General features: G+C 35.5%; 1 protein-coding gene across 4 annotated transcripts in view; it reads left to right on the plus strand.

The window, feature by feature from the left end:
• The window catches only part of LOC149541921 (callose synthase 9-like), a 185758-nt gene extending 184010 nt beyond the window's left edge, over positions 1 to 1748 (plus strand). For all 4 annotated transcript variants that reach the window (XM_089796976.1, XM_089796977.1, XM_089796978.1 and 1 more), the window contains exons 49-52: positions 178 to 297; positions 803 to 853; positions 995 to 1177; positions 1277 to 1748. In XM_089796976.1, the coding sequence (XP_089653102.1) occupies positions 178 to 297; positions 803 to 853; positions 995 to 1177; positions 1277 to 1513 (591 nt within the window). In that variant the 3' untranslated portion in view covers positions 1514 to 1748. The remainder of the gene's footprint in view (positions 1 to 177; positions 298 to 802; positions 854 to 994; positions 1178 to 1276) is intronic.
• The last annotated feature ends 12038 nt before the right edge of the window (positions 1749 to 13786 follow it).

Genomic DNA, 13786 nt, shown 5'->3' on the forward strand with positions numbered 1-13786 from the left:
AGGCAACTCTATGAGGGACGACATGTTAAATGAAGATGGCTTTTCAAAAGTGTCAGCCATATTCCTTGAATCCCGCATTGTACAGTCTATGAGTGAAGTCAAAATAGCAATCATAAAAAAATTGTTACACATTTCATATTGGCACGTTGTGTGATGTAAAAAATGTGCTTTTTGCAGGTACATATCCGGTCCTTGAGGGGAAGAATATTTGAGACTGTACTGAGCCTACGATTTTTTATCTTTCAGTATGGCATTGTTTATAAGTTACATGCCACAGGAAAGGACACTTCTCTTACAGTAAGTCCTTGTCAACTAATCTGTGCCTCTTTAGCTGAGTATTTTTTTAAAATTAATTATAGTTTATAAGCATGCAGTTCGTCGGTATTTCATTTGCATTTTTTTTTTCAATCATTTCCTTTGTCCAGAATCCATATCAACACTAGGAAATAACTCGGCATCATTTTACAGTCATTGCTCTTTTTACTCTTTGTTCCTTTCTGTATTTATACCAAGTTGATTTTCCTTATTACAATGCTTAGCTATTATATGCAACAAACAACATTCCTTACAGCTGTATTTAAATCCTCCCTGGCTCCATAGTCTTTCTTAATTTTTGTTCTCCTTGATTCCAACATTAGTTTTACTGTGGTGAACACAATAGTAAATACTTATGCGTTATGTTTTCATACCCTCATTTAGCATAGAATTTTGTGTTAGGTACTGCTATAACATGAGCGTTATCACATTGTAGACATTTAGATGATCCATGCTATCTAAAATGTTTTAATAAATTTGTTGGCAGGTTTATGGTCTGTCATGGATTGTCCTGGTTGGGCTGATAATACTATTTAAGGTTCGTAGTGTAACTTTGGCACTCTAAAGAGGCTAATATTTTTCTCATTAAGACTTCAACTACATCTATTTTAGCAAAGCTCTGTTTGCAGTGGATATGCAGATAAGAGTAGAGTTTAATTAAATTGTATTTTTCATCCAGGTTTTCACATTCAGCCAGAAAGTATCTGTGAACTTCCAGCTACTACTAAGGTTCATACAAGGCATTACTTTTTTGTCAGTTTTGATTGGTCTTGTAATTGTGGTTCTTTTGACCGGCTTGTCATTACCGGACCTCTTCGCATGTATTCTTGCATTCCTACCAACTGGATGGGGAATCTTGAGTGTAAGTTTCTCCAACTTACCTCCCTCAAGCTTGAGATTTTTGGAATATTGTATTGGTTCAATTTTTGCTAAATATACTAACACTGGATTTATCATGCAGATTGCTGTTGCATGGAAGCCTGTTATAAGAAGGCTAGGCTTGTGGAAGTCCATTCGTTCACTTGGTCGACTATATGATGCAGGAATGGGCATGATGATATTTGTTCCCATTGCAGTGTGTTCATGGTTACCCTTTGTGTCCACATTTCAGACACGCCTCTTGTTCAACCAGGCTTTCAGTCGTGGATTAGAAATCTCACTTATCCTTGCAGGGAACAAGCCCAATTCACAACAGTAAACTTAAGGTTTTTTACAACTCATTCTGTACAAGGGTAGTGTAATTCAGTCAACCGTTATATACTAGCAGCATGAGTATGTCCTGCAGTGTATTATATCAACAACATTTTTTTATTCAACAATATTCTTCTGAGGACAAGTCTTTTGCATCTTTGTGTGAGCTCTCAAAGCAAATGTAACAGAGTAGATGTAAATATTGAGGTATTTATTTATGGTGAAGGTGTGAATTCTCTTAACGAACTTGTACCGGAAAATTTTTATTATGATTGCATTTGTCATGTTTAGCAGAGGATCTTGATAATTTTTTAGAGCTTGCAAGAGTGACAGTATTTTGAGAAACCAAGAGGAGAAGAGAGACGAGTTAAATTACAAGTTGGTTTAAATTTCTATTTGATTAATGAGAATAGGATAGAATTATTTCTTCTATTATAAAAAAATTGTAATATACAAGGCATTTAAGGGACATTATCCACAATTTTTTTAACTAAAAGAGGGGTAAAATTTTTATTGAATATCAAAGAGAGCAGAACAACACAAGAAACAAAGAGAACTACATAGCTTTATCCTGGTCCACAAGTTGAACCGGCATTTGAGATAAATCAAGGGGAAGCATCCTAAGATCAAGAATGTTCCAAGCTGGCCCTTGCTCAAAGGCCCATTTAGCCAGACAATCAGCCACACCGTTCCATTCACGAGGGATATGCATAAAGGACACAGAATCCAGAGAATTGCATAACTGAATGATCTGTTGAATAACCAAAGCCAAATGCCAATCCACATGCACAAGGTACCTATTATGCAATAAGTTCACAACCACCTGCGAGTCAGTCTCACAGATGATTCTTTTCCAGCCACGTAGACAACACTGTTCCACTGCAACCAAAATAGTCAGGGCTTCCATGAGGTTATTAGTATGGTAACCTTTGTATATAAAAAACAGAAATTGGATATCACCAGAACTATCACGCCCAACTCCCCCAATACCAGCCAAACTAGGATTTCCCCGAGAAGAACCATCAATGTTGATTTTAAGAGTGCCCGCCTCAGGACGAGACCAACGTCCTTGACAATTAACACGCTAAGAGTGTTTCTTAGCTCTTTTCCCAGAGCGGGTGTGGGGGATCGAGGGAGTGCAGCCTTGAAGAGGAAAGGAGAGGTGAGAGTAAATATTTGGGGTCATTTGATTTGATGTATGCCTTTTGTAATATGTGGGGGTAAACGTTGTGATTCTAGTATGTATGGATTCTTAAATTTGAGAGCATATTTAGATTAATGTAGATACAACCAGCAGGGTATGAATATAAGTAGCCACAATACAGCCACCAACACAGTAGGATGAACTCCAAAGTGGTTTTTAAAACTGATTGTAATACTCCCAACACATCACTATGAACTCTAGAGTGGTGTTTAGAATTGATTGTAATATCTCAACACACTAGGATGAATCCCATAGCGGTGTTTAAAACTGATTGTAATATCTGATGTATAATTTTTGTTACTAGCTGAAATAGCCTAAACAGTAAGAAACAATTTATTATATTGTTATATCACCTAATCAAAAATTAAATAAATATTTCATTAATATTAGAATATAAAGATTAAAAAGTATATATATATGTACAGTAATAAAACTGATTGTAATATCTGATGTATAATTTTTCTTACTAGCTGAAATAGCCTAAACAGTAAGAAACAATTTATTATATTGTTATATCACCTAATTAAAAGTTAAATAAATATTTCGTTAATATTAAAATATAAGATTATAAAAAGTGTGTATATATATATATACTCTTGGTACTAAATTTTGCTCAAATTCTTAAAAAAATCTCATATTAACTAACATTGCTTTTGGAGTAAGAGTACATGTGACATGGCTAATATTTTCATGGTCTGTGTCAAATATCCAAAATTTTATCTTTTTGGGCTCACAAATAAGCAGAGCATGCTTAACTTCTAGCTTTAAAAAGCACAATCATTAGTTGAATTTGGTGAATCATATATATGAAACTTGATTGCAATATCTGATGTATAATTTTTCTTACTAGCTGAAATAGCCTAAACAGTAAGAAACAATTTATTATATTCTTATACACCTAATCAAAAATTAAATAAATATTTCGTTAATATTAGAATATATTAACTAACATTGCTATTGGAGTAAGAGTACATGTGACATGGCTAATATTTCATGGTCTGTGTGTCAAATATCCAAAATTTTATCTTTTTGGGCTCACAAATAAGCCGAGCATGCTTAACTTCGAGCTTCAAAAAGCACAATCACTAGTTGAATTCTTGGCGAATCTGTCTAGCATATCAAGCTTTTGAAAACTGGTGCCTCAGTCAAAATTTATGTCAGGTTAATCAAAGCCTCCAAAATAAAATATATATTTCGATGAAAATATTAACTCCTAAAAAGGAGGTTAGGCAGGAAAACTTAAACTTATTTCGGAGAAAAGTTGTAACCTCTTTTGAAAGCTTAAAGTAAAGAGGTTTATAAAGGCAAATAGAAGTTAGTTATTTTGCATAGCCACGCCTAAATGGAGAAATTATAGATCTCTGTGAGAGTCTCCTGGAAAGAAAAAAACCGTGATGTAATGGAGGTGTGAGCTTCTAAGTGACATATATGTGAGTGTGGAATCACAAACAAGAACAGGGAATGTGGATGTATTGTAAATATTTGTACGCAGTAGGTCATAAACCATTCTTCATTACGGTACCAAAGAAAGAAGAATGCATCGGAGTATATGTTGTACCATGTATATGATAATACGGCGATACATGCCTGGAGCCCATGAATAGGGTGACTTCTTGAAAGTTTTAGCAAAATTCAATTGGCGGGTGTAAAAACAAATACCATCACGGTTCTTGGGTACGTTAACTATTTGGCAAAGTACGTCGGTAGTGACTAAAAGCAACGAAGCCTGGTCCTAGAAGAAATCTGTATCGATATACTTGCAGAGGCTAGACAGATGCAAAATACATGTTTCTTAGAGAATGGACATATAAAAAATTTGAGGATAAAAGAAAAACGAAATCCTATAACCTGTTTCATATCCTACATCAAGTTGGTAATGTAAAATAATGGGAGCAGACGACTTGGTTGAAGAAATGCTTCTGTATCTCTATTGCACAAGGTTAAACCTTGTAACGAATGACAATCAACACCAATGATGGAAGATCAATCTTCACAGAAGCTCGCACAATGGCTATGTTTACTGGAGATATCGACTACACATTTTGCTGCCACAAATTTTCTACCAGCCAACGCACCCTGTGATGGCAAGACACAGTGAATGAAATATATGTGTTGATGGAAAGAAACGTAGAATCACAAGAAGTGATTGTTTGGCCAAACACTCAATTAGGAACTCTGATCAATGTATTCATATTCATATGGCCTACAAAGTCTTGAAGCTATATTGGATCGAGGGTCATCAGATGCACACAATATTATACAAGTCATCTGTCTGAAGCAACATATGCTCAAATGTTTAGCTCTCTATAAAATATTTGTTGCAGAAGTTTCGAATTTCAAAACAAATGAAAGTGGCATGTGTAAATCCACCATTAAAGCGTACCATGGTGGACATGTATGCTGATAAGTTGCCCAATAAAATCCCTCGAGATTTCATGACACAAACGATTGCAGCATATGCACAAAATGAAATTGACAAAGAGGTTTTAGTTATCCTCGGATCAATGAAGCCTTCTTCATAGCATTCATATAAATTATGGAAGCATACATAATGCAAGTAGACTGATCGACAAAATGCCCTTGGGTTTCACTTTGAAATGTGGAATCATTGACAAAGAGCCCAAGCTATTTGACAAAATTCCATGATGAGTGGCTCGTCTCAAGGAGTGAGTCGAAATGATCACAGTTGCGCACATAATCAATGATCCATAAAGGGTATGGGCATTTTGCAAACAAAATGCATGATGAGATATTTCAGAAGTCACGGGATATAGGTGGCAGACAAGGCACGCAACCCATTTGACAGAATGCATGGATGGGAAAGAATTCTTCCGCTCAGTAAGGCACATCATGGATTTATGAAAACTAGGGATTCAATTGCCTAATGTAGAGCTGTGAAGAGATATCAGTGTATTAATGGTGCACAATGCTTAAGGAAGTAGATGGGACTGCAGAATTTTGAAACAATCTTCAGTATTTTGCCGCCGATATTTACCTTAGCCACGGGATTCAATGGAGGGATGTAATGAATCATGTCAAGTATTTGACATAACGCTTTAGAGAGTTTCAATGCCTCCTTTGTTGCAAGCAAAAATCCCAAATTTGTTTAACAAATAAATTGAAAACATATTTAAAATTGGTTTTGAACAAATAAAATCATTAGGTGTGGGTAGCTATTGGACACAAAATTATGAAGAAGTGATGTCTTATGCATTAGCTCCTGTTTGTGTGCAATGAATGTCAAGATAATCGATGGTGATCACTTTAACTCAGAAAGAAGTGGAAATTGAACATGGAAATAATCTATTGTAGGCTAAAGATACTTTCAAGCAAACTGCCAAATGAGATGTAAGAGGAATCATATTTTTCTCTTCTCACACGCAAAGTGAGGATGAGAAGAGTGAAGCGTATGGACTATTGACTCGGGGTTGCCGAGGAAAAGTTCTTGAGCTTTAGAAGTATGGACATGCGCTTTCTGGCCATTCACTAGTAAAAATGTAATGTATTGTGAATTGAAATTTTCTTCAAGATCCTAATACATAAATTGTATGCTATGGGCATTGCAAGAGTCATAAGGCATCATACAATTGCATAAGATTTGAAAAAGGTTAGATAATTTAGGAAGATCAAAGGTTGACACAAGTGAGGAATAACTATTTCTACAATTGGAGACAATGTTGCTAAAGGATAAATTGTTGATATGACATTTGGATCAAGAGATGTCTTTGTGAATTCAATTATTGAACTTACTTTTCAAAATCTATGTTTGAAAGTCATATGTTGTAAATAATGGCCTTTATCACTTTTGGTCAAAAGTTAAAGAGTTGACCATCAATATTATGAGGTTAATTAACCTCTCTCGAAATACGCAAAATGGAATTAGTTATTAACCCAGAGAAAAGGTAGTTATCTCATGAAGCCTATAAATACGAGGCACTTTGTGATGTTAAGAAGTGGGGGGCGAGGGGGAAAAAACTTTTGTAAAGGGCAAACTATGCTGATATATTCAGAGGAACTTTCAATAAATAATATTTCCATATTATGTGTAAAGATTTTTGGGTTGGTACTTTGTCAAAATAATGAAGAATGCATTTGTTCATATGTTTAAATGTCTCTCTGAGTTATGATTGCTAATTATTATATTTTAAATTAGTAGCTCCTTTATGCATTTGTGGTGATTATGTAATTGATGCAAAGAAAAACATTCATCTCTTGGTATCTTGATGTGAATGCATGAGGACGTATTATCTTTTTGTATGTTAGGGTCTACTATCCATTCTTTGTCATCGTTGCATTTTGTGCTCAAAATTCTGTGCTAATTGTTATCCTTTACGAATCCCATTTGGTACAACATGCATATCTTGTGGGTTTCTGTTGTGCATGTTATTTAGTTTCGTGTTCTATCCTTTTGTACTTTTAGGTGAAAAGTACACAAAAATACCAATACACCCATCACACGAGGGAATTGCCCCTCTCAATTGTGGAGGAAGATTGCAATTTAATAGTGATCACTTACAATCTCTCCAACTATTGGAACAATTGTCACTGTTCGCAGGGCGGATAGGGTCAGTTTCAAAGATAATTTTACTGTGACAAATCTATTCACCGACTATATATAAAATGAAATTTCTCATATATATTCTTAATAGTAATTTTTGGAATTGTAATAAGTAGGTGTCTATTTTCATTGTAGAGGAAAAGTAGAGTTGCGAAAGTTTCAAAAGAGAGTAATGGTATTCTAGAACATCTATCTTGTGTCAATTTTTGAATTATTCTTTGACGAGATTGGGTTACATCATTTGGTATCAGAGTAGTAAGATGGTTGGAAAAGGAATAGGAAGAGGAAGAGGAGGTGTTACATGATGCAAAGATTGGTACTAGATATGCAGAGGGAGATTGATCGACTCAATGAGTGACTAGATAATCAAGAAATATATAGAGGAAATGAATCTGATGAAGAGGGAGAAAATATAGACGAAAGGCAGGGAGAAATGAGTTATGAACATAGAATTCTCAGGGCTTAGAAGGAAGGAGTGAAGCAATAAAGATTGACGTTTTAGACTATGCTGGTAGTCTTAAGCTAGAAGAACTAATAGACTGGCTGAACGAGATGGAGAATTTTTTTGAATGGAAGCCTATGATAGAAGAAAAGAAGATGAAGTTTGCATGCACAAAACTAAAAGGACATGTAATGATATGGTGGGATCATCTCCAAAAGGAACGAGTTAGAAATGACAAGGAGAAGATTAAGACATGGATCAAGATGGAGAAAAAGTTGAGGGAAAAGTTCTTACCCGTGGATTATTCACAAACCCTCTTTTGTAGATTCCAGAGTTTGAAGCAAAACTTATCTTTAGTGCAAGACTATACAAATGAGTTCTATAAGCTATCCATGCGCATAGAGCATCAAGAAAATAATGAACAGATGGCTGCTAGATTTGTGAATGGCCTAAAATTCTCTATTCAAGATGAACTAAGCACGCATCATGTTAATAGTATGGAGGAAGCCTACCAATTAGCTCTAAAGGTTGAAGAAAAGCAGAATAGGCAATATAACCAGAGGAATAGAGGTGGATGAAGGGGTACCTCAACTCCATTTCGGGGAGGTTCTAATAATGGCTAGGGAGAGAGTTTTCAAGGTTCCAAAAAAAAAAAATAGACACTAGGCAAGATCCTCCAAATCAAGAAAGAGGAAGGGGGTTTCAGCGAGGTCAAGGCTATGGAAGCGGAAGAGGCTGGGAAAACTAGAGAATGCCTCTCACTTGTTTTAGGTGTGGAAAAAAAGGTCACTGGGCTTTTGAGTGTTCCAATTTCAACATGTAGGATATAAATCAAGGAGGACCATCCAGAGTGAACCTAGCCCAGGCTAACAATAAATCTGAACAAGAAGTATCTTCGGATATGGGAGAAACTCTCATGATGAGGAGGACAATGATTATTCCAACCAAGGAGGATGTAGAGAAGAAAGGCATTGATGATTCATGGATCGAGAGCAACATATTTCAGACAAGGTGTACCTCAGGAGGAAAGGTATGTCAAGTAACTGTTGATGGAGGTCGTTGTGAGAATATGGTTTCTAAAGAAATGGTGGATAAACTAAATCTCTAGTGTAAAAAGCACCCTCGTCCTTATTGGATTGCATGGTTTAAAAAGGGAAGTGAATTCACAGTAGATAAGAAGTGCCTTGTTAAATTTTCCATAAGGAAGATCTACAAGGATGAGCTATGGTGTGATGTGATTCTGATGGATGCATGCCATGTCCTCTTGGTCGTCCCTAACGGTATGACAAAAAGTTTATTCATAATGGGGAAAAGAATATTACACCTTCTGGAAGGGTGGATCTAAGGTAGTCTTATTACCTTTCAAGGGTGATGGAAAAAATTAAAGTATCCTGTTTGAAAAAGAACTTGTCAAGGAGATGAAAGTGACAGGGTGTTGTTATGCATTGGTAGTACAAAAGGGAAAAGAGGAAGACTCGACTATACCACCATAAGTAGCTGTAGTGTTGGAAGAATATTCAGATGTTATTCCAAAAGAGCTACTTGATGGACTTCCCCCACAATGAGATATCCAACATCGTATTGATCTTATTCCAAGAGCAAGTCTCCCCAATCAAGCAACATATAGAATGAGTCTGACACAACATGCAAAATTGGACAAACAGGTGACTGAGGTCATACAAAAGGGCTTAGTATAGGAAAGCATGAGCCCCTGTGCTATCCCAACGTTATTAACTCCAAAGAAAGATGGAACGTAGAGGATGTGCACAAACAGTCGAGCCATCAATAGGATAACCATCAGGTATCATTTTCCTATCCCACATTTGGATGACATAATGGATGTTCTTGCTGGAGTGACATATTTCTCTAAGACTGATCTACGAAGTGGATACCATCATATCTGCATCCAAGTTGGGGGTGAGTGGAAAACAACTTTCAAAACTAGGGATGGCTTGTATGAATGGAAGGTTATGCCTTTTGGTTTATCCAACGCACCTAGTAATTTTATGAGACTCATGAACACTGTGTTGCGTCCCTACATTGTTAAGTTTGTAGTAGTTTATTTTGATGATATACTAATTTTTAGTAAGGGAAGGGAAGAACATCTTGAACACCTAAGGATCATATTTGGGGTATTGAGAAGATAAAAGATCTATGCTAACTTGAAGAAGCATAGGTTCATGCAAGCAAGCTTGGTTTTTCTAGGATTTGTCTTTTCTGTAGATGGTGTCAAGATGGATCTAGAGAAAGTTTGAGGCATTCTTGAATGGTGTTGTCAACATAGTATCACCAAGGTGAGAAGTTTTCATGGCTTGGCCACTTTCTAAAGAAAGTTCATTCGTAATTTCAGCAGCATTGTAGCACTTGTGACAAACTGCACTAAGGGTCAAGAGTTTTCATGGACTAAAGAGGTTGAAGAGAGTTTCCAATACCTAAAGAAGAAGGTCACTGAAGCTTCAATACTAACACTACCAGATTTTGAGAAAGTGTTTGAAGTGGATTGTGATGCCTCACATGTGGCATTGGTGCTGTACTTAGCCAAGAGGGTAAGCCCATTGCCTTTTTTAGTGAAAAATTGAATGATGTGTGAAAGAAATATTCTACATATGATATAGAATTTTATGCAATTGTGCAAGCTTTGAGGCACTGGAAGCATTATCTAGTAGCCAAAGAATTTGTGTTGTTTACAAGCCATATTGCTCTGAAATACTTGAACACACAAAATAAATTGAACACTAGGCATGCAAAGTGGGTCTCTTTTGTACAAGGGTTTACCTTTTTTCTGAAGCATAAATGAGGGAAACATAATCAAGTTGTAGATGCCTTGAGCAGGTGAGTTGTTCTTTTGACCATCATGGAAAAATAGGTGGTTGGCTTTGATGCAATCAAAGGCTTGTATGAATCTGATAGTGATTTTTGGGAAGTTGTTCATCACTTGAAGAATCCAGTACCTAGGCACGCAGACACTATTCAAGATGAGTATCAAATGCAAGATGGTAACTTATTCAAGGGGAAGCAACTATGTGTTCCTGTAGGCTCAATGTGGGAAAATATTATTCAAGAATTTCATAGCAATGGTATGGCTGGACATTTTGGGATGAATAAAATAATAGCTTTGGTGGCATATAAGTACTATTAGCCAAAGATGAAGTGAGATATCACTAGGTTTGTGGAGAGGTGTCAAATTTGTCAAGTAGCCAAAGGGCACTCCTAGAACACCAGATTGTACATGCCATTACTAGTACCAGTAGGATCGTGGAAAAACTTGAGTATGGCTTTTGTATTGGGATTGCCACATACACATCGAGGTAAGGACTATATCTTTGTAGTTGTGGACAAAATTTGAAAAATGGTTCATTTCATTGCTTGTAAGAAAATTAGTGATGCTACTAGGGTGGCCGAGTTATTCTTTTATGAAATAGTTAGATTGCATGGGGTTCCAAAAATGATCACCTCTGATCGAGATACTAAGTTCTTGAGTCATTTCTGGATGACCTTATAGAAGAAAATGGGAACAAAATTAGAGTTCAGTAGTGCTTACCATTCATAAATTGAAGTTGTCAATTGTAGTTTGGGTGATCTATTGCAATGTATTGTTGGAGAGAAGCCCAAACAATGGGACTTGGCATTGTCTCAGGTGGAATTTTCTTATAACAATTCAGTGAACAGGTCAACTGGTAAGTCACCATTTCAAGTTATTTATTGACGTAACCCTCAAGGTGTTCTCAATTTGGTGCAACTTCCCTTGGGTGACAGAGTCAGTGATGATGGAGAAGCCTTTGCAAAATGACTCTACCAGTAGTAGGAAGATGTAAGACAAAATTTGTAGGATAGCAATGAGCAGTACAAAGATTCTACAGATGCTACTCAAAGGTATCAGGCTTTTAGTGCAGGGGATCTATTGATGCTTTATCTCAGAAAGGAGAGGTTTCCTACCGGGACTAATCATAAATTGAAATATAAGAAAATTGGTCCCTGCAAGATTTTGAAGAAGATTAATGATAATGCTTATGAGGTAGAGCTCCCTAGTGGTCTTGATATATCTCCCGTGTTTAATATTTTTGATTTGTATACTGTCCATGGTGATGATACCTCTGTTGAAAAGGAGGATGTGGTAGAGTGGACACACACCATACCCATCAAAAAAATAGAAAAGGTTGCATAGATTCTAGACAAGAAGACTTTTCAAACTTGCTAGGGTGCCTACAACAGATATCTCGTGCAGTGGGAAGGGCTGGCACCGACAGGTAGCACCTAGATTATGGAATGGGATTTGCAGAAGCTAGATGAGCCTAAATGGAAGCAGTTTGAGGACCAAAACTTGCAGGAGCTGCGTTCTTTTCAAGCAAGGGAGAATGATGCAGGGGCACCCAAGGGTCAAGGCTGTTGACTTAGATGTGGGTGTTGGTTGAGATTTATTTCTGAGGGTCATAACTTTTGACTCGGATGTGGGTTTTGGCTGAAATTTTACAGGTAGTTGCATTAGAAGGAGTTATTTTAATTGTCAATGGAGCTCAGCTCAATAGGTGGTCGTTTCAACATTTTTCTAGGAGCCTGAAATCTCATCTTGACATCTGAATTTGGCTTTTTGTGTTTTTCCCAGTATTTTTAGACAGTAGTTTTTGTAATAAATCTAAAATCATGTTTTTTATTTCATTGATTAGTTGGCAATTTGTCTTGCCTTAGTTGGGGGCTTTTCTTGGGAAAAATCAAGATTCATAGGATGAGTTTTAAAAATTACCAAAAATGGAGAAATTTGATTTTCCCAAAAATCTACCAAATATGGTAATTTTTAGAATTGTAATAAGTAGGTGTTTGTTTTCATTGTAGAGGCAGAGTAGAGTTGCGAAATTTTTAATGAAGAGTTATGGTATTTTGAAACATCTGCCTTGTGTCAATTTCCAAATTATTCTTTGACGAGATTGGGTTACATCATTTTTCTATAAAATAGTTTTTCTTTTTTTTATTGTGAATATTTATGTATTATATATTAAAACATAAAAAAAAAAAATTTTATTGATTTTTTTAATGGAACACTAAAAAAATTGTGAACTTAATATATATTTTTAAATTTATTTACTTTTGGTAAATGTTCCATCTCAATTCAATTTTCTAAAATTAACACTTTCTAATATAAAAAAAGAAAAATTGATTAAATTTTACTTTAAATTCAAAATTTTAACCATATTTTCTAAAAACTAACTTTAAGATACATAAATCCATACTTTTGAATTTTAAAACAAAATCTATAAATTTTATTCTAAAATTATATTGTCAATACTTTCTAATTTTTACATAAAATCATTGTTAGGATTAAAGAGGCATAAATAATAGTTATATTCAAATATAACGAATATCAAAAAATAATAAACCACACAGAAGAGAACACAAGACACAAAGATTTAATGTGGCTGACTCAATCCCTGAGCTATGTCCGCCAAACACCGAGTCCAATATTCTTATCATCTAATGATTACAATCTGTAATCCCTTACAATTTAATACTATTGCAAGAAGCTACAATCTACTCATACATCATGAAATCTCTAACCCTAAGCTATTTTATACAAGCTTTTTGTGGCTCGCAAAATGTTGGTAAACAAATTGTTCTTCTTTTAATTCTTCTCTAGATCTGCCCAATTTGTTATAAAGAACAATTGTATGCAACAGTTGGGAAACTGTTTCTAAGAATATCTAGTTTCCCTCTGAATTAAGGTACAACTCCCTATATGGAAAATCTTCAGTGAATTATGTTTCAAATCTAATTCCTACTACAAATAAGTTCTTAACCGAAGAACAGTAGAGGAAAACTGAGTTCCACCCAGGCAAGTGAAATCTCAGGCAGGATTTAGATGCAAAATGCTATGTTGTAATCTTCACACTCTTATGAATTTCTCAACAAAGCAATTATGAAAGATGCAAATATGAAATACAATGCAATCTTAACTATGCAGATGAAACAAAAGACAGATACTTGTTGTGTTCGAACCCTCGCAATCTTACAACTTCTGACGCACAACAAAATATCACAATGATTAAGAAGAAACATGATGGAATGCATATAAACGAAACACTTA

The sequence above is a fragment of the Cupressus sempervirens genome, chromosome 8 (assembly GCF_028749045.1).
Source record: "Cupressus sempervirens isolate cs-2001-9-10 chromosome 8, ASM2874904v1, whole genome shotgun sequence".
Lineage (NCBI taxonomy): Eukaryota > Viridiplantae > Streptophyta > Pinopsida > Cupressales > Cupressaceae > Cupressus > Cupressus sempervirens.